General features: G+C 26.4%; 1 protein-coding gene across 1 annotated transcript in view; it reads right to left on the bottom strand.

Annotated features, from left to right (window-relative positions):
* Nucleotides 1-23233, bottom strand: part of Ca-beta (Calcium channel protein beta subunit) — a 92333-nt gene extending 69100 nt beyond the window's left edge. The window contains 2 exon segments of the mRNA XM_015321576.2: nt 22092-22958; nt 23216-23233. Coding sequence (XP_015177062.2) covers nt 22092-22358 — 267 coding nt within the window. The 5' untranslated portion in view covers nt 22359-22958; nt 23216-23233.
* Between the last annotated feature and the right edge of the window lie 727 nt (nt 23234-23960).

A 23960-nucleotide genomic window follows, 5' to 3' on the forward strand; every position in this document is an offset into this window, starting at 1 on the left:
TATATATATATATTATAATAATATAATATAATATAATATATCAATTATCAAAATAATTAGAATACTCATTAACTTTAATTTTTGAGGTTATATTATTGCTCTCTTTGATATTACAGATATACGATATTTAAAGTTTTGTTTTAAAAAATATTTCTAAGTTAAAACTAATTTGTAAATAATATATAATAATATAAATAATTTAATGCAATATAATACATATATATAATTTATTTAATAAATTCGTATACTCTTTAATTTTTGAGATTATATTATTGTTTCTTTTGATATTATAAATATACGATATTTAAATCTTTGTTTCAAAAAATATTTCTAAGTTAAATTTAATTTTTTTAATAAGATATAATAATATAAATAATTTAATATATAATTTATTTAATAAATTTCTATAAAAAATATATCCTAAATTAATCCTTGTATTAATCTCAAGTAAAACAATGATACAATTCGTCAAAATATTATTTTAAAATAAAGAATTCAATTTAAAAAAATAAAAACCATATAAAAAATTGTGATAACACTCGTCTTCATTTTTCTTGATCAATTCAAAAAAGTAAAGGTGTTAGAAAAAGTTTTTGTAGATACGAAAGAGAGATTGTTTGATTATAGAAAATGAAGTAGTGATAGAGAAAAATCCCATAGATAAAAGAGAAAGGAAAACTAGTAGTCTTTCACCCAAGGGGGATCGAGATTGTCGTTTGTGAAGTGGAAACCTGAGAATAAACGGATGAAGGGTTGCTTTTCCAAGTCAGTGGCGCGTGCCGAGTGTTGATCAGCCCTTATCCATGTTTTTATATATATACTTATGTATATCATGAATTACGCTTCGATAATTTTTTATTATTTAACTGTTACTATTATTTACAATTAATAAACAAAATCTTATTATATAAATAATATTTTGCATTTAACTAAAAACCATTTTTTAAATTTCAATAACATTGTGTGAAGCATTTAATAAAATTTATTGCAATGATAATAAAATTAATTATATAATTTTGTTCTTCTAAATAATAAATCATTAAATTTCTTATTAAATATATATTTATATATTTATAATATTAAATTAATTAAATATTAAAATATATTGCCAATAAATTTGTTCAATTAATATCATATATTTTCTATATTTTTCATTATTTAATAAACAACTTATGATAATATTGAAGTATAAAATTTTCATAAAATACTATACAATCTTAGGGAAATTTACAAAAATATTAAACATTGATATACACCATATATTTGTTATAATGATACCAAACAATTGTAATTCCTAGTTAAATAAAACAATCTTGAAAAAACCTTTAATAAATTAATAAAAATTTGATAGAAAAAAAAATTGTTGACACGTGTGTCTGTTGTCTCACGTATTCATAATATTACCAATGAACTCAAACTAAACTCATACATATATATATAGTACATAGCACCTGGGGAATGAAGAATTATTATTAACGTTTACGAAAGGACCGAATTATGAGCCCGATGAAGAACGTTGTGTGTGTTTCCGCCTATTAATTTTCTTAAACCGATATTCGTTCATATTCCAATCTCACTATCCTTTTCTATATTTTTCTTTCTCCACCCCTTTTTCTCCTCCCTTTCCCCACTTTCCTAAAAATTCCCTATCCTTTTCATCTCGAACGTATTTCTTAACGTAGTTCACCAACGAGGTAGGTAATTCGAGCACGGTTAAATGGGATCCAAAGCAGCTACGCGTTTTGGTCCCTTATGCCCTTCTAAGTACTTAATAAGCTCCGACAAGGGCGTCCCTTAAAGCCACTTTTACATCGTCCTCTCTTTTCCTTTCGGATTAAGACGCTCGATATGTGCCGGAAGATTCTTCATGTGTTTCTAATCTTTCCTTCTTCTTTCTTTTTTTTTTTCTTCTTCTTCTTCTTCTTCTTGCCTTCTAATACCAAGAAGAAAAAAAATATCCTTACGAACTTGTAATCCTTCAAATAATTTTTTTTCTTCTTTTCGTATTGATGTTTCCTAACCTTTTCCTATCCGTTTAATAATTTATTCAACAGTCGTGTAATTTTTATTATTATTATTATTATTATTATTAATAGAAAATAATATTGTTATGTTTTCCAATCATATTTTGCAATATAAACGACAAAATATTTAACAAAAATTCATTAACAATTTGTTTTAATTTTTTTTTTTCATTTTTACTGTCAATTTATGGAAATATGGTTTAATTATTAGACAAGGATCAATTTTCTGATATTTGCAATGATGATGAACATATTTTGCAATATAAATGACAAAATATTTAACAAAAATTCATTAACAATTTGTTTAAATTTTTTTTTGTCATTTTTACTGTCAATTTATGGGGAATGTGAAAAATTTATTAGACAAGGATTAATTTCTGATATTTGTAATAATAATGAAATGTTTTTGTTAAATTGTATCGAAACAAAAATTTGAGAAACGTTGTTTAACCACGGTGCAAACATTTTAATCGTATCTTCTTCTTCTTCTTCTTCTTCTTCTCCAGGTACTTCTAGGACTATCGGCTTTTTGGGGCCCCCTATCCGGACTGACCGCATTCCCGGTTTGCGTGACGTCACCGTCTAAAATGATTCTTTTTACCCGGACTTAAAAGCAATATATATATATATATATGAACTATATAATGGTTCATGAATTTCATCTTAATGAACCAAATTTATTCGTGAATTTTTCTTCAAATTCTCTAAACAATTAACTACAATTGATTATGGTTAATTAATATTCGTTTAGATTTGTTAATGCAAACTTTAAAATGTCATTAATTTTGATTAGAATATGTTAGCGTTTAAATTTATTTCAAATAAACAAGCACGAATTGATTATACATCTACCATGTAAGAACACATATATATATGTGTGTATGTGTATGTACGTGTGTATTATTAGTAAACGAACGAGTGAGAAAGAAAATATACGATAGACAGCTGCGTCTTAACATATTCATGAATTCATTTAATCAAATTCTGCTTGTATCTCGTTTCCTAACTTTTTTACTCTTCGAGTTTAACCGTTCACGTTCGATAATCAACTAATGTTAATTCTAAGAAAACTTTTAACTACTTTTTAAACAAATAATATTGTTCCAATTCTTCATTAAGAATTATTGCAGAACAATAACATTGCAATATTAAGAAGTTCACTTGCATTTCATTTGAAAAAAAAAATTGCATTATCTGAAACAACAGAATAAACGCACTACTGAACTTTTGGTTCACCCTAATAAGTTATCTTCCTATTGTTTCGTAACACCTTTCTCTAAACCCCCCCCCCAAACTCTCCCAGGTGATCAATAAGAGATCAACTTTAACTATTTTCTATTTAGTTTTGATTGTAGTTTGAAATGAATGATAGAATAGAAAAGGTTTTTAGAATAGGTGGTTCAGATGAAGTATGAGAAAATGATTTCTTTAAGTATATAGATATATAATATAGAAGTGAAGGATAATAGTGACCTTTGAAAATCATCAAATGTCTTGTTAAAGGAATCTTTAGATTCACGATTTCCTGATTGGTATTGTTGTAAATCGAACGATACTTAAGACCACTCCTTTGAATTGTGGAAATGATGATCTACTGTTATAACAGGTCAGATATATTTTTTTGTTTAATTCAAACAGGTCACTAATATATCATATTGATGCAATGATGTCTAAATTATTAGATATATTTTTAATATCTTTTATAAATTATAATATAAACATTGTTAATGATTCAAGTTATTTGAAATAATTATTTGATAAATTATAGGAACACTGAATTAGAAGTACATGAAGTTCTATAATTGTAGATTACTGTGTGTGGGTGTTGCTGAGTATGAATATTTTTAAGGTTTAATTTGAATCATTACAATTATTGCAAACAATAAAATTAAAGTCAAACAATTACAAGCACAAGTGCAAGCTCTTCAAACATTAATATGAAAATCTTTTTAATTAAATTCTACTTTAACTTATAAAATAACATAGACAATATTAAAAAATAATAAGCTGGAAACACAAAAGAATTTAAATTATTTAATTAAATGAATCATAAATGAAACAAATAATCAAATACAATTCATTATGAACACAATGAACAATGTTTAACCTGAAAAAAAAAAATATTGAAAGAGTAAGAATAGTAGTTTAAAATAAAATTGTAATAATCTTTTCTTTTGTCAGACTGAAAATGGATTTATAGTTGGTTCTTGAGTACATGATCGATAAGCCAAATTCAAATACTACTCTAACATTTGGCTGAATTCCACTGGTCTATAGAACTTGAAGGGTTTTACTGGTTTTTCTTTCATAGGTTTACTCTCTTTTCCTTTTTTTTTTATGTATCTATCTATCATCTATCTATCTTTCTCATTCATTTTCTTTTATTTCTTTTTGCAACCCCCATTCTCACTTACCACCACTTTCTTTCTGTGTGTATGGTTCGCTCGATAGAAACGAGAAGCGTCTGTTCGCCAGTGCAATCTACTATCTGGGAACTTAAAGGGGACAGCTTGTCCTCTTTTCCAACACGACCTACATCAATACTTTCATACTTTACTTTGTAAATGAATAATTAAAGATGTTAAACAACGTCTTTCAATATTCAATATTATGAAAATTCATTAACTTTGATTTATTCTATTTAAGTATACTTTGAAATGATTGAAGTTTCTAAACAATATCACAAGGGTGTAGTAAAACCAATTTGTTCTGATTTATTCAATCTTGTATATACTTACAAATAATTCAATAAAATTACTTAGAAATATCACAGAGTGTTACTAGGAAAACTGATATTAGTAGAACTAACTTGTTCTGATTTATCTAATCTTGTGTATACTTTAAAATAATTAATTTAAGTTTCTAAATAATTTTACAAGGTGTAGTAAAACCAATTTGTTTTGATTTATTCAATCTTGTATATACTTTCAAATAATTAAATAATATTACTTAGAAATATCACAGAGTGTTACTAGGAAAACTGATATTAATAGAACTAACTTGTTCTGATTTATCAAATCCTGTATATTTAAAAATAATATATTAAAATTACTAAATAATATCACAGAGTTTAGTAAAACCAATTTGTTGTAATTAATCAAATCTCTTATATATACTTTCAAATAATTAAATAAAACTACTTAGAAATATTACAGATTGTTACTAGGAAAACTGATATTAGTAGAACTAACTTGTTCTGATTTATCAAATCCTGTATATTTAAAAATAATATATTAAAATTACTAAATAATATCACAGGGTTTAGTAAAACCAATTTGTTGTAATTAATCAAATCTCTTATATATACTTTCAAATAATTAAATAGAACTACTTAGAAATATCACAGACTGTTATTAGGAAAACTGATATTAGTAGAACTAACTTGTTCTGATTGATCAAATCTTGTATATACTTTAAAATAATTGACCTCAATTTCTAAACAATTTCACATGGTGTAGTAAGACCAATTAGTTTTGCTATATCAAATCTTATATACTTTAAAACAAACCAAATTTCTAAATAATATCACACAGGGTCTTCCTATTCCCCAATATTAGTATATTACAATACTCTAATTCCTATTAATTAATCCTATTTATTCTATCTATTAACTAAAGATAAAATAAAAACACAAAACCTACAATAAAGTTAATACTTTTTATAAGAATCTCAAAAGTTTCTCATCATGCACAACAAAAAGAATATAAAAGGGTATATAAGTAGATGAAAGGGGGTTAGAATGAGAAGAAAAAAGAAAAAGAGAACGATAGGTATCAGAAGAGTAAAATTGGAATGGTAGGATCCTAGGTGATCGAGATGCCAATGAAGAAGAGGAGGAGAAGAAGGAGGAACGTATTCTTTTTGCTGTGTTTGTCCCTTCACGGTTGTTTCTCCTGTACTCGCGTTTTCTTGGAAGTAGGGTTGTTTCTCCTATGTCCAGAGAGAATGTCAAAAGAAATGTGAATGATATAAAAAGAGAAAACTATTCCATATTTATCAACGAATGGTATACGATAGGTTAACAAAAAAATTTGTCTTAGTCTTATTAATTAATCTCAAACTGATCGTTGGAATGTCGATCTAGAAACAACCAGTTAATATCAATTTCAACATTAAACTTGATATAAATCTAACTTATACCAGCTATGTTTAATATTCTATATAGATATATATATATTAACGATTGATTGGAAAATGAAAGGAGTATATGAATTATTTTATGAACATTTTTAACTATTTGTAGGATAATAAATCAAAATTCTAACACATTTATCAGGACACTTTAAGCAATGCTTACTTTTCCTATATTTTTATTTTTACTTTTTTCTTGAATTATTAATCTCCTGTAACTTGTTTGACATCAAACCTTTTTTTATTCTTTTTGTTAATTCAAATTATATTTCAAATATTCTTTAAAACGATTTTTAGAGTAAGTAATCAAGAAATAATTTAAAAAGTATAAAACCTGATGCACAAAAATACCACACACATAAGATTTATCAAATAAAATAATAAAAAACAACATTGTTAATAATAAAAAAAAAGAACAACAGATAAATTAAATGATAGATTTAGTTCAAAAAATCGATATAGTAACACACATAAACATAAAAGTTGTAAAACAACAACACAGGATAGGAATAAGGTGTATGATAGGGGGTAAGATGAAGGCAAAGAAGGTGTAGAAGGGTAGAGGGAAAGGAAGGAAGGGAGAGTTAGTGATGAAAGAGGAATGGGAAAGTAGGGAGAGATCAGGACTAGTTTGGATCCTGAAGGTCTTCTAGTTTGGTTCGTAATCGAGGTAGTAGCTGGTAGAGAAGAGTCAAGCGCCATACTTCGAAGCGGACTAATGGTGCGTCTAAGGCACCCAAGGGGAACAAAATGAATTTTGAAGGGAGAGAAAGAGGCTCGTGAAGGCAACTACAAGGAAGAAGAAAGGAGGTGGAGGTGGTTTAAAACGACGACCAAGACGAATAAACGACGACGGAGGAGTAGTAGTTTGAGTTGGTTGCTTTAGTTGTAGTAGAAGTTGAAAGTCTCAAACCCTCCCTGAGCAAGCCTTACGACCGCTTCTTGCTAGAAACACATGAATAATGCAACAATTGGCCGGTATACGGCGAGGACGATCCTTTGTTTTCGCAGGCCCTTCGTTACTACCCGCCAAATTGCTTCTAAGCTATCTAACCTCCAAAGACTAGTCACCAAGCAATTTTCAACCTTAAACTATTACACCACCTTGTATATTATACGATATACGTTTTATTAAAAAAGTATTTAATAGAATCTATCTATAGTTTTATCTTTTATATTCTATTTTATCAATAGTTCATTTATATTGTAGTTTGTATTCATCGTATTTCCCGCCAAATTACTTCTAACCTACAAATATTCAATCTTAAACTATTACACTAGCTTATAGATCATACCATACACGTTTTATTAGAAAAATATTTAATAGAATTTCACTATAGTTCTATTTTTTATATTCTAAGTTACCAATATATAACTTATGTAACATATATGTACGATTATTTGTTCTTATATACCTTTTTTGTTTTTTTCTTTTTTTTGAAGTATTTTATAATGACGGTTCAACCTAATAGTTTTGTTAAATACCTGTAGTCTTATAATACTGTGCACTACATTTATCTACAACTCAAGAACGTACTCTTCCCTTTCCAGGAAACATGTCTGATGCACTTGACACTTCTTTGAAAAACGCATAAATCAAAGCAACTCTTCTCTGTCAGGTATACATTTACGGTATAGTTTTACCTGTTCTCTCTTCTCCCCCCCCCCTTTCTTCTCCCACCAAGGTTCTAACTATTACCGAGGATTAAACCATTATTTTTAAACTTGGACTAACTAAAATGAAACTTTAGGAACATTAACCTCCCATCCCAACTCACCCCACTCTTCCTCTACAAAACTTTTTTTACTAATTGCACACAAATACTAAAGTATTTTAAATACAACCACATTTACTTTGATGATACTCGAGTAAAATGTTCAAATTTCGATCAAAATTACCTTTTAAAATATTTTTACAACAATTTCTTCTCATTCGAAAATATTTTAATGTTGTTCACTTAAGGTTTACCTGTATTTTTTTCAATCAACATTCCTTTTATAAGATTATACCCTAAACGCGTATTTAGATACTCAAATACTAGAAATAAATCTTTTATAATGAAGTAAATAATAGAGACAAAGATTTTTCTGTAAGATAAAAGAAAAATACATTTTCAATGCTCAGAAACCTGTTCACACACGCTCACACATATACATATAAAACCATGTGTAGATAAAACTAATCTATCTAATTATAAATAATAAATTAGAACGAGATATAAAAGAAAGTAAAGTTAAGTAATATTATTCGTTAATCTAAATACAGGAGATAGATAACGTGTAAACTATTTTAACATGTCAATCAATAAAAAACATTTTGAAATATCATCCACAAAATATTGCACATTTTATTGAAATTAAATTCGCACAAATTATATATACGATGCATAAATTTATTTATATATATATACATATATATATAGAATAAATGAATATTTATCTTTTCAACGAATTTAATCGGCCGTTTCCGATATTGCAAAATCCTATGACAAGGTTCTAAAGGAGGGTAGGGGAGATGGAAAGGGTTGTACAAACGTAGCAAATATTTACTGTCAAATGTTAAACGAGCAATTTTCAAAGTGAAACGAATTGTAACATTTTACTTCGGGGCATTTAAATATTCATTAATAAATTATTACATTAATACATTGAATAAAATTAACAAAACAAAAAAAAAAACTTCAACTCAATCCACTTGCTACACCCCCCTCCCCCTCCCCTCTTTTCTCTGTATACATTTTACAGTTTCGTAAAAAAAAAAAAACCGAGACAAATTTCTTGCATGATATCATTGTAACCTATTCGTGGGTAATAAATAATTTTGCGATACGTATACTTTAGTTTTTATTTTTTTTTTTTTTTTTTTTTGGTAGTTCTTGTTTCCTATCAAATCGTATTGAACTGTAGATTACGTAAAAAGAAGAAAAAGAAAAAGAAAATGAAAGAGAAAGAGAGACGGAGAGGGGGAAATGGAAATAAATGGCTGGTGAGATTTGCGTAGGCGAAGCAAAGAACGTTATTGAATTAACAATGTTCGACTGGATTACTACTTTGTAGTAGTAATCTTATCTTATAAGGGAGATATAAATAAAAAATAAGTTATGGATATATATTTTCATACCGGTTTGCATTTGTATTAGAAAATAAATCATTTTTATTCATATCAAATGTTGTTAGACGACTTTTCTAAAATCATATCGAGATCGATGAGATTTTGTTTTGTATTTATAAAAAAAAAAAATATATTTAGAATTTATCTAATGTTAAATATTGTAAAATATTAATAAATGTAAACAAATCAATTGGTAGTAAAGGAAAATTATAAAAAAACAAAAGTTAATACAATATTTCAAACTTCCATGAAAAAAAAATGTTAGATTAATTACAAACAAAAAAGTAATCGAATTAATAAAAAAAAAGTGGTTGAATAGTTAATAATAGTATGATAAAAATATAAACGAATGTAAATTATTGGATAAACGGGTGAAAACAATATTTTAAACTCGTACAAGAAATTGTTCCATCAAATTTTTAGGTTAATAAGCAAAAAAATGGTAAAACAATATTTTACATTTCCACAAATAAATTGTTCTAGCAAATTCTTAGGTTAGTAACAAAAAAGAAACCTTCCAGCAAAATAAAAATGGCGAAATACTATTTTAAACTTCCACAAATAAATTGTTCTAGCAAATTGTTAGGTTAGTAACAAAAAAGAAACCTTCCAGCAAAATAAAAATGGCGAAATACTATTTTAAACTTCCACAAATAAATTGTTCTAGCAAATTTTTAGGTTACTAACAAAAAAGAAACCTTCCAGCAAAATAAAAATGGCGAAATACTATTTTAAACTTTCACAAAAATCTTCCAAAATACTTTTAGGTTAATAATAAAACAAAAGGAGTGAGAAACAATATTAAAATAGTTAATAACATTATAATAAAAATATAAATGAATGTAGATTATTAAACAAACGTTGAAAACAATATTTTAAACTTGCATTACAAACTGTTCAATCAAATTTTTAGGTTAGTAACGAAAAAGAAACCTCTCTAGCAGAAAAAAAAATGGCGAAACAATATTTGAAACTTCCACAATATTTTTAGGTTAACAATAGTAAAAAAAAAGAGTGAGAACATCTGTTAAAATAGTTAACAATATTGTAATAAAAATATAAATGAATAAACTATTAGATAAAGGAGTGAAAACAATATTTTAAACTCGTACAAAAAACTGTTCCATCAAATTTTTAGGTTAGTAACGAAAAAGAAACCTCTTCAGCAGAAAAAAAATGGCGAAACACTATTTCAAACTTCCACAAAAAAACTTCCAAAACATTTCTAGGTTAATAATAGTAAAAAAAAAAAGAGTGAGAATAAATGTTAAATTAATGAATAATATTATAATAAAAATATAAACGAATGAATTATAAGACAAACTGATAAAAACAATATTTTAAACTTGCACAATAATTTTTAGGTTAATAATTACAACAACAACGAAATTGAGAAAAAGAATATTAAAATAGTTATTAATAAAAATGCATATTATGGTTAGAAGTATTGCAACCATAAGGGAACTACAAACATAAGAAGCACTCAAAAATACCTGAGAGAAGTTGCCCAACCTACTCCATCGCTTCACTTACCTTTTATACCTGAATAGACAGCATATATACATATATAAATGTGTGTATATATGAAAGAGAGAGAGAGAGAGAGCGAGAGAGCGAGAGAGAGAGAGAAAGAGAGAAAGAGAGAAAGAAGATCGTGTCATTAAATAATCCCTTGGCCCGATGCTCATCAGGATCCTTACGAGGCGAAATAATATTCGACTGAGCATCCTGCAGACGGGTGTGCGATATTTTACGTAAGGATACCCATATATGCATCCTTTTATTATCCTTTTTGTAACTTTTTTAATATCTATCTATCTTTCTCTCTCTCTCTCTCTCTCTCTCTCTCACTCTTTATTTTTTTTGTTTATTTTATATGTGTATTTCTTATCCTTCATTTCTTTCTTTCTTTCTTTCTCTCGCCCTTTTTTATCTTTAGTTTTCTTTTTATCTCTATCTATCCTCTTGTCACGGCTCGTTTTCATCCGTTCCCCTCGTTCACACGTGAATATATAGTCTTTTTATCTTTTTATGATTATTATTACTATTATTATTATTATTATTAATTTTGTCTTCTGTTTTTTTTTTTATCATCGATGGGTTGAATTCATCTTCGTTTTATTTTATTTTCTTTTGTTTTTCGATTCTAAATGTGAATCCTAATCGATTTGTCTATCCATTATTATTATTATTATTATTATTATTATTATTATTATTATTTATTATTATTATTATAATTATTATTATTATTAATTAGGAATTTTAATTTTATTTTTCAATTATAATCGAATATTTAATTTTTATAATCAGATCATTAAAACATGAAATGTGTTTTCATTTTATACTCAATGATATAATATTCTTTTAAATATTTACATTATTATTATTAATATTATTATTATTATTATTTTGTGTTTCAATTCTCGTATCATTTAAAAACTTCTCTTTTTATTTATCTATTTTAATAATTATACTTTTTTTGTTAATATAATATATTTAATACATTTTCCTTACAATGTTCCATTTGTTCAAATAATAATTTGTTTTTGGTACATTTTTTTCTATGTGTATATGTGTGTTTGTAAAACTGACGATATGGTTCGTTAAATATTCGAATAATACTTACAAAATGTTTATCGGTCAATAAAACGCAATTATGCAAATGTGCATGTAATTATATAGAACGCGAAAAATATGTTATTCTAACTATTATGCCGATAAATTAGGAATTTACCTTTATCTATGACATATAAATATATATATATATAAAAAAAAACATATAAAAATTTATTTATATTAAAAAATGTGTCTACTAAGTAAAGAAGGAATGAAAAGTTCTGATTTGACCATGTTAAGGATTGAAAAATTTTATCAAAAGTAACCCATTCTCAGAGTTACTTTAGAATTCAAATATTACCAACCTAAAACTTAAACATACATTTTAAATTGATCAAAAACCTTAAAAAATGTATCTACTAAGTATAGAAGGGATGAAAAGTTCTGATTTGACCATGTTAAGGGTTGAAAAATTTAATCATAGGTAACCCATTGTCAGAGTTCAAATGTTTCTAACCAAAAACTTAAACATACATTTTTTAAATTGATCAGAAACCTTATAAGAATTGTATCAATTACTAACATATGTATATATAAGTATACATAGTAATAAACATATATATGTCTATGTGTATTTAACGATGATTGAAAATAAGATTATCGAATATACGGAAGTGAATGTTCGATCGTTACGAACGATATATTTAATACGATACTTGATTACTAATGGTTCCAGTACCATAATGTTCAAACTAAATACACATATAATTACATTTATATATTTACATTATATTCCTACACATTCACATTTATTTTTATATATATTTTTGTTTTTTACCTATGCACTTGGAAATCATTAGTAATCTTAACTAATGTAAGTCGATAGTTATAAGGTGACCATAAAAAATTTTCTATCTCAATGCACATTCAAATACACCTTAAGAAACACTTACATACATTCACATATATATATATGTTTGAAATAGTCTTGTGATTTCTGTTAAAACGTTTTATCTTCGTTTATTGCAAATACTTTTCTATCGAGTTCGATTAATTCAACAAAGTTGTTCAAATTTTATTTATTTATTTATTTTTTTTTTTATTATTATATCATGAAAATGTTGAATATTTTTTTTAAAAATAATCTAATGCAAATAATTCTAAGTTAAATAACTTATAATTTAATATTTTTTATTTCTTATCCAACATGTAATGATCGTTAAAATAACAGAATTTCACGTTGGATGATAGTTGTCATATTCGTCATATTTGAAAAATATCAGATTTTATTTTTATTATTATTATTAGGAATATATAAATGCAATAAAAAATATTGTAGAGAGAGGTAACGAGAAAGCTCATTATCGATACTAAAAATACATATATATATATATATATATATATATATATATATATATATATATATACTGGTGACTGAAGAAAAGAAAAAAAATCATTCATATAACTTTATTCAAATTTTATATCTCACCTATGTTATATAACAATCTCAATAATAATAATAAGAATAAGAATAAAATATAATAAAAGTATAATAATAATAAGAAGAAGAATAAAATATAATAAAAATATAATAATAATAAAATATAATAAAAATATAATAAAAATATAATAATAATAAAATTTAATAAAAATATAATAATAATAAAATATAATAAAAGTATAATAATAATAAAATATAATAAGAATATAATAATAATAAAATTTAATAAAAATATAATAATAATAAAATATAATAAATATTAAAATTAATTTTTTTTTATATTAAAATACCTTTTTATTTGTTCCCTCGATTGACAATCATTTGTAAAATTTTATTAAATAATTTCACTTGTGTATGTGTGTGTGTGTGTATTATTTTATTATTAAAGTTGTTGTTAAATAATTAAAATATTATTTTAATGAACAAATTGATTTTGTTTATATTAAAATATAATACGTTTTTATTCGTTCCCACACTTGACAATCATTTGGGAAATATTATTCAACAATTTCCTATGTGTGTTTGTATTAATATTTCCTTTTTTAACTTAGGAAACATTTCTTTTTTTTTTTTTCTTATTTTCTTCGAACTAAAAACCACTCTCGAGTGATCGATCGATCTTCTTACATTAGAGGAAAGAGAGAGAGAAAGAAAAAAAAAAAAGTAGAAACGTCAAGGAAACGTCGAGAGGGTAACTTATCACGAAAATTTGTACACACGAAAGCTTCTTTTGCCTCTTATTGATTCATATTACATTAATTTTTATTTATCTTAAAAATAAACTACAAGCAAATGACTTTATTTTTCTCTTTTAAATTCAATTATTTGATCAAAAAATTATTTTTTATTCAATTTATTTAAATTATTTATATTTATCTGATCAAAATCTAAATAAGAAAACAAAATAACAAATAATTAATTTCTCATAATCACTAAGTCTCATTTGATTTAACAATTTATTATTATTTTTTCTTTTTTTAATAAAAAAATAACAATTAATAATTTATAATAAATAATAAAAACGAATTAACAAAATTATTGACTTAAAATATAATTTTCTTTCAAATATGATAAAATTAAATGAAAAAATTAAATTACTATCTTTCCAATATCACTTTTTATAACAAAACAAATGTCTTAACTATTTAATTCAATAATTAAATAATAATAATTATTATTAATTTATTAATTATTTAATTATTTAATTAAATTAACAAATGTCTATACTATTATATTAATATATACACACACACACACACCACATTAAATGTCTTATATTATTACACACAATTTTGATATTTAACAAAATAAACCATAAATAATATTCTTTCGATCTACTATCTAACTAACCCATAAGAAAAGAAAATAAAACAAAATAAAACAACAACGAAAAGTATTAGCTTCGCGTGTAACACGCGACTATGGGGAACAATGGGGAATACGAATCTTAGTCCAATTAAGTGTCGGAAGTTCGATCAGGTGCAAAAGACAAGCGCACGTGTTCCCCATCTTCATATTATGTATTATAAAAGATAAAAAAAGATACTAACTTCCTAATGTATCATCTTCTATTCTCTTTCTCTCTCTCTCTCTCTCTCTCTCTCATTTTTTTATCTTTTAGACAAAACTTTTTTTTTTATTATTTAATTTCATCCTTTCTTTCTTTAAGCAAACGACACTAAACAACGGGGATTATTCCAAGAAGAATAATAATAATTCAGTAATTTGAAAATAAAATTTAAAAAAAAAGTAAAAATATGAGGATGAGAGAGATAGAAGCAGAGAAGGGGAGGGGGTAAGAGCGAGGTAGACAGGGTTAAGGGGAAAGGAGAGAGGGGACCTTTTTCGCGACTAATTCCGCAGGTGTACCGTCGTCCCTTCTGCTTGGGGGACGTCTGATCGTCAAAGAAACATGCACTAGGTGGAGGAAGGATAATGTAAGGATACCAGCCAGCAGACGCGGTTTTAAGGTGTGCCCAAAAAAAAGTGAAACAGAGAAAGAGAGAGTGAGAGTGAAAGAGAATGAGAGAAAGAGATAGTGATCGTTCGTGAAACGTGTTTAAAGGATACTAAGAATATCTACAGTTTACTGTTGTCTGTTGATCTTTTACCAAGAAATTTAGATAATATCAAATGTTTTTGTTCATTTTGTAATATGTTTTATTGTATTCATTAAAATTTTTCATTCTTATTCTCTGTTTTTCTATTTCTTTCTTTTAATAGTTAAATTAATTGGAATTATTGTAATTAAGGGTTAGTAAAAGTATGACTGATGTTTGGGTAAAGAAAATGTTAGTTTAGGAATGATGGAGACTTTTGAATATTTTTAAATTTAGTTGTAATAATTATAGAAAAGTTAAAGTAACGTTGATAATAATATTTTAGGTTAAATATAAATTCAAATGGAATTACGTTTATATTATTTTCTAAAGATTTTTAAATCTTCGAATAAAAACAATATTGCAAAAAAAATACTAGGTTAGTAATGATGAAGGATCTTGAATATTTTTTAATTTAATTATTATGATTATAGGAAAGTTAAAGTAACGTTAATAATAATATTTTAGATTAAATATATAAATTCCATTGCAATTACGTTTATATTATTTTATAAATATAATATTAGAAAGAATTAAAAACAATATTGCAAAAAAAATACTAGGTTAGGAATGATGGAGGATTTTGAATATTTTTAAATTTAATTATTGTAATTATAGGAAAATTAAAGTAACGTTGATAATAATATTTTAGGTTAAATATATAAATTCCATTGCAATTACGTTTATATTATTTTATAAATATAATATTTAGAAAGAATTAAAAACAATATTGCAATTTCGTACTATTACCGAAACCAATAGCAATGCAATGAACTAATACATAATTAACTTAAAATTAAATTAATATGGTTAACTTAAAATTAATATTTTAAATTAAATGTAAATTCAAATTTTAAATTACGTTTATATTATTTTATAAATATAATATTAGAAAGAATTAAAAACAATATTGCAATTTTGAACTATTACCAAAACCAATAACAATGCAATGAACTAACACATAATTAACTTAAAATTAAATTAATATGGTTAACTTAAAATTAATATTTTAAATTAAATGTAAATTCAAATTTTAAATTACATTTATATTATTTTATAAATATAATATTAGAAAGAATTAAAAACAATATTGCAATTTTGAACTATTACCAAAACCAACATCAATGCAAAGAACTAATACATAGTTAACTTAAAATTAAATTAATATAGTTTACTTAAAATTAATATTTCAGATTAAATATAAATTCAAATGTGTGTGAAATTGCATTTATATTATTTTTTAAAAACAATATTGCAATTTTGTATTATTACTAACACCAACACCAATAGCAATGAACAAACACATAATTAACTTAAAATTAAATTAAATAACAATCCAATCTAACATTAAAATTTATTACTTAAAAAAAACCATTCCAAAAACAAAATTAATACAATAAATTAAATTTGATTCTATCACAAATACCAATCCAATAAACGAACCATAATTAACTAACAATTAAATTTAAAAACACTTTGATCTAACATAATAATTTATTATTAAAAAAAAAACTATTCTTAAAACCCCAATAAATAATAACAAATAACATTTCTAACAAACACAATTCTTAAAATAAATGAAACTTCCCTCCCACACTATTAAAAATAAAAACAATTGCAATTTCATTCTATTATCATTATAAACCAATACCAACATAATCTATCCTTTTTCTATTACCAACACAAACCTAATGTACAAGCTCGCAAACTCGTTTGGCCGTTAGCAAGTCTTCCCAAGTATCAAAAGAGGAACGTGATGTTGTGGTGGACAGGACGATGGTAAAAGAAGAAGAAGGAGAAGAAGAAGAAGAAGAAAAAGAAAAAGAAAAAGAAGAAGAAGAATCAAAATAAAAACAAATAAAAGAAAAAGAAGAAGAGAAGCTACCAGCTAAAGTCTTTCTGTCTGATCTTTTGCTCCTACCGGCTTATACACTGACCTATATTTGCTGGAACCGGGTTTGCTGTAGTAGACCCACTACCCTGAAGAGGGAACAAGAACATACGACACCTTCGCATACTCGACACACATACACACATATTCCCTTTTACGTATTTATTCCAATACCATTGATTCTGATCATTTATTCCTACTTTTTAATTCAATATACTTTAACAATATTTTTATTAATCATAAATTCGATAATTATTTTTGTAATTTAATAATAAACAAATTACTATCTTTAAGTATTATTTTTATAACAGAAATAAATCTATTAATTATTATACTTTTGTATTTTATTTATTTATAATATATTTATATAAAATAATATAAAAATAATTTATAATTATAATAAAATAATATATAAATAATATATTAAATTTTGTATTATTATATTATTAATATATTGTATGTGTTAATATTCTTTTGTATCTTTTATTATTATAATTTAGTATCATATTTAACAATAAAATATAATATTAGGTTAGAACAAGTAAATGATTGCAAATTTTGTCGATAAGTGGCTTTTTAAACGACCTAACTAACCTATAAAAGTAATATTACTTATCATTATTTAATCTAAATGTTATTATATTATCACTGACAACCATATTTCCTCACCTTTACTGTATAAACATTTTCAATTGGTTTAAATATTCTGAAAAAGGAAAAAACATGAAAATAATAAGTTACATAATTGTCGTGCAATTGCATGAAAATATTGCATTTGATATGAAGATAATTGTTAGACTAGAAAATGATTGAAAAGTGTATAATGATATTAAAATATTTCTAATCTCTTTCTAACTTGATGACTGATTGCAGTTAATAATTATTAAATCTTATTTCTCATTCACGTCAACATGCTTATTATGAATAATTATAAAAAATGTTTACTTTAATAATATCTTTATTTTATTGGAATCGATCTCTTAATATTGGGATTTAACTCGAACAAATAATCACACGTTGTCACGAATGTATGTGTCAGAAAAATAAATATATATATATATGTATTTCCCTTCTCACCCCTTTATTTTGCCTTCACTTTCTTTACTTCCCTAACTCTTGTAATTCAAAAACTTGATACTTTTATTTTGATTTCATCGTTACACGTCGTTTACGTTTCTTCGATGGTAATTAACAACACCGAATAAATGAGATTAAAATCACGAATACCATGAACACATTATGGTATTCTTGCCGAATTCGCATGATTTAACCCCCACCCTATCCATTATCTCATCTTATTCTGTACAGGTATAATTAAAGGAGAAATTTAATTAACGTAAGTATGAATTTGAAACTTTATTTTTAAAAACAACAAAATTTCAAGTTGATTAACTGGTTTTTTTTTTATTTTAAGAAAATCAATGGTTCATTGCGTGGGTGTTGATATGTGTAAGAAAAATATGTAAAAAAAATTTAATGGAAGGGTTTTTAGTTGAAATTTTTAAATGATTTTGAGGTTAGAAATTAGTTTGAGTTCTTGGTAAATTAATTTTGGAAATAATCTAATAAGTAAATTAATAAATAAATAAAATTTGTTAAAAGAATAAACATAATATGTATAATTTTCACAAATATTTCATTAACAATTATTAGTCATATAATAAAAGATAATATTTAATATATATAATTAGTATATTATATAATATTTAGTAATTAGGATCTTCAGTTAGAATTTTAAATGATTTTATGGTTAGTAATACATTTGGATTATTAGTAAATTAATAAATAAATATAATTTGTTGAAATACGATAATTCTAACAAACATTTCATTGACAATTATTATTTATATAATAAAAATAATAATAATATATAATATTTAGTAATTAGGATCTTCAGTTAGAATTTTAAATGATTTTATAGTTAGTAATACATTTGGATTATTAGTAAATTAATAAATAAATTAAATTTGTTGAAATACGATAATTCTAACAAACATTTCATTAACAATTATTAATTATTTATTTATATAATAAAAAATAATAATAATATATAATATTTAGTAATACGGATCTTCAGTTAGAATTTTAAATGATTTTGTGGTTAGTAATACATTTGGATAATTAGTAAATTAATAAATAAATATAATATGTTGAAACACGATAATTCTAACAAACATTTCATTGACAATTATTATTTATATAATAAAAACAATAATAATAAATAATTATTATATTATATACTACTTAATAAACATACTAACATTATTAATTGCAAGTACAAAAAAAGAAATGAAAAAATCATTAATAATTTATAAATTAATATAACAATACATACATTACACATACTTTATAATATTATGTATATGTACGAGCACGTGTGTTTTTGTAATAAATACTTTTACTAGAAATATCTTGCCAACATGCTTTTAAGATAACTCAAACTTTGTTTCTGAAATGTATATGTATAAAAAGAAGGGTGCATTTGTGTCTGTATATGTATGAGAAAGAAAGAGAGAGAGAGAAAGAGAGAGAGAGAATGAATATCGTGCTTAATAACTTCTACACGCACGTACAAAGCTTTTACTTTGGATAGTTCGGATAATGGAAACGACTTCCATTATCGATAATTTTATCCTCCTCCGGAAAAGATAAGTGACTATACCGGTGACATAAACTATACATTTTTAAAGAGTACTCTTTACTCTTTTCTTTCTTTTTCTAACCCTTTTTTTAAATAATTATTATAATCATTTTTTGTTTTTTAATATATTTTTATATTTTTATATCGAAAATAAATGATATATTAATTACCAAGTATAAAAATCAGATAACACTCACACATGTGAAATGTATGAAAACAACAACAACACACACACACACATATATATGTATATAGGGAAACGTCACGCACACAAGTACTGGCATAAATTTGCATTAGATTGATTGATTAAAAAGTGAACGTACGTATTTATGGAAAAATCTAAATAGGTGGGATCAATTCGTATTAAAACGTGTTCTCGAATAAATTGTCTGACTATGATAATAATCAATCTGTCACTGAGAAATCAAAAAAAATAAAAATATTAAAATACGTGATATTAAATTGTTATTATATAGGAACCAATTAAAACTGACACAAGTTAAAACAAAACAAAAACAAAATACCATTTTAAATGTAACGTAATAAATATGATTTTTAAATAATATAATTTTACGATCTGAGATAAGTAGATAAGTTGAAGGAAATAATCTGACAGGAAGGATAATAATAATATCATACGCGTTGCATAATTTGTCAAACGTTCATAATAATAATAATAATTAAGTTCGACAGATATAAATAGAAGAAGTAGGGAATAAAAAATAAAAAGAATTGACAATGGGGAAAAAGGTGTTGAAATATTTAATCGAGAAGGTTGGAAAGTGTCCTAGTTTCCAGTAAGCTGCATTAACGTCAAAGCCCTATCGAATGAATAAAAAAAAAAAATGAAAGTAACTTAATGTAGAATAAGTAAATTCTTGTGTGTCAAAGAACAAAAAAAGAAAAGATAAAAAATATTGAAAAATGTGTTCACGTTGAAATCAAATTAGATTTCATTTTCAACTGCAACATCATTTTCATCTTCATCTTCTTCTATCTCTCTCTCTCTCTCTCTCTCTCTCTCATTAGCACTCCTGACCCTATCAGTTGGCAAATGATGGCAACAATTACGATGACTATTACTAAGAAGAAGAAGAAGAAGAAAAAGAAATAGAAGGAGGAGGAGGAGGTGGAAAGTGGTGGGGGAAAGTTGAGAAAGTAAAGGGTCGGTGAATGCAGCTGCAAATGAAAGGAGGTACCAGCCAATCCCAATGTCGTTTGCACAGGGTTGCTAGTTTTATGAAAGATGCAAAGAATCGTTGAATGAAGAACGACCACTATGTTGGTTTACGTGGATATCGAGGACGTTGAGAAAGATAAGATGTAAGATAGAAAGAGAAAGATAGAGCTTTGATCAAAGATACTCATGCTTCGTTTACTTTCCCTCAAACATATATTGTATATATATATATGTGTCTATGTTTATGTGTGGGTATGTTAGAGACTACTCTTTTGACTAAATCCATTCCTTTCTCTTCTTCATCTTCTTTTTTCTTCTTCATCATCTTCTTCCTTTTCTTTCTCTACAAAACCTTCGATAAATATATCATAGAAGTAAATTAGGTAAACTGGAAGAAAAATTTCCAACACTGGTTCAAAAGAAACATTACTATTGAGATCCTTTAGTATGGAAAGGAAAAAAAAATCAAGATCTCGCAATATTGCGCAAGATAATATTAGTATACGTCATATATATTTATTTATGTGGATTTGGTCTGAAATATACATCATTATATATCGATAAGTTTTGTTTTTCCGCATAGATTATGCACTTAGATGAAAACATTGCTAAGAATTTATTAGTTAATTGATATAAGAAGAAATATGTTTAAAGATAATCAAGAGTTGAAAATCAGAGCAAACAAACCGACTGTGATTTTTGTAGGTTAATGGGGTGTAATCCATTAGGATTGTCAATATTATAATTGATATATAATTAGATAAACTTACCAGTTTTATTGGTGTAAGAATATGTTTAAAGATAATTATGTGGAATATTTAACTTAAAGTTAACGATGAAGCATTGAAACAGCTAGACCAACAGTGATTCTTGGTTAGAATCATTTTGGATCCATAGATTTGATAGGTTTATAGTTCATTAGGATTGTCTCAATATAATATGATTGATAAACTTACCGGTTTATTGGGTAATGCAGATGTAGATGGAGCTATTGTCCGATCTGTCGAAGAAGGATGATGATCGTTATCGTAATCGTCGCGAATATGTCTAATGTTAGCGTAACTCTCCCTGAAGTCTCTGGGATCCCTGAGGTCCCTGTGATCTCTTAGGTCCCTTAGGTCGCGTGGATCGCGTAGGTCGCGTAAATCTCGTTGTTCGCGAGAATCAGCTCGCAAATCGCAGCGGCTCACGTGGTCCCGTTCACCGCGAGGCTGCCTCGACATCGCCGTGGGCTCCTCCTCCTCCTCCGAGTCGAGCAGCAGCTGCTCGACTCCTCCACCACCAACTCCCCCGCCTCCTCCTCCTCCGACTCCGACGCCGCCACCTCCGCCAACCCCGCCACCTCCAACAGCAGCACCAGCTCCGCGTCGGGCGGGATGACGCCGGAGGTCACACCATCCTACCTCCTCCTCCCCCGCCCCTCCAGCGAGCTCGCCACGGGACAACCGAGCCGTGCCTGGACCCCTCACGACAAATCTACCTTTGACCTCCTGCCCCCGCAGGACTTGCCGGGGGCCTCAACCACATCACACTTATACCACCCCTTTAAATCACCAACAACTTTTACCCCTCACCTGTCACCCGTTCTTTTACCAATTCACACTATTTAATTAAATATATCTAACGACACTCTCTTATCTGTTATTCCTTTATCACTCGATGATGAATATTTTCTTTCCGAAATGATTTATTATTAAATTATTCTCGGAATTGTCCCGAATTCTCTCGGAACGTTTTTATTTTTATCTAACAACCCTCTCCCTTTCTACTATGTTAGATTCCTGATGGAAGGTGGGTGTCTTCTTTTTGCGAAGTCCCTTTTTCTGTGAACACAATTTGATTTAATTATAATAGGTTATGTGTTTAGATATAATCGATTTATTCGTATAACAGTTCACGATCTACTATCGGAGATATTTATTCCGATGTTTACATTTCTTTTATATTTTTCTTCTTATAATACAATGTTAATTATTATTATTATTATTATTATTTGGATTTGAAATTAGTGAATTTGTCCTAGTATTATGAATCTAATGTTAGATCGTATAAAATCTTGTTATAAACCAGTCATACATACATATGTATATGAAAATGAAATATGTATAGATATATTCTATACGTGTATGTATCTCAGTATGTGTATCTCGGTGTGTGGTGTCTTGAATCGGCGCGTAAAAGAGCCGACGTATAACGTTACATAAAGGTCAACGTATCTTCGATACGTTATATCACGTCGTTCGCCGACCTCGACCGTCGAGGTAGAATTCCGAAGCATTACAACCGACTTGGAAGGTGAAAAGCATATCCTTCTCGTTCGTGCTGACAGTGCTTGTTATGCGATCTCATTGGTGTAAGAAAGAAAGACAAATAAATAAAGTAACATGTATATTAAAGATTAAAACGGAAATATCGTCTCTCTCTCTTTCACTCCTTTTATTTTATTTTTGATCTAATTTTTTTCTTTTTACTCCCCCCACTTGTACAAGGTCGTACAATAAACTTTCATAACCTTAAAAGAATACATTGATGAAGATAATGAGAAGGAAATGAATAAATTCAATACAATTTTAATATTAAATAGTATTATTGGAATAGGTATTGAAAGCTCAGGCGGCCAAGGTATAGCAAGTTGAGGTTAGGTCACGCCGCAGAACACGAATGTAGGGCTGTGGGTCGCGCCCGGTCGAGCTCAGCTGCGCTTAGAACCTCTAAGGGGTTACAAGGACCAATCGGATGTAACGGTAGAGAGAAAGAGTAAGATAGACAAGAAAAAAAATGAAAATATATATAAAAAGCATCAATTTTTTTTCCTATACTCGACC

This window comes from Polistes dominula, unplaced genomic scaffold (genome assembly GCF_049000335.1).
Source record: "Polistes dominula isolate Pdom_NZ unplaced genomic scaffold, Pdom_raw_medaka contig_32, whole genome shotgun sequence".
Classification (NCBI taxonomy): Eukaryota; Metazoa; Arthropoda; class Insecta; order Hymenoptera; family Vespidae; genus Polistes; species Polistes dominula.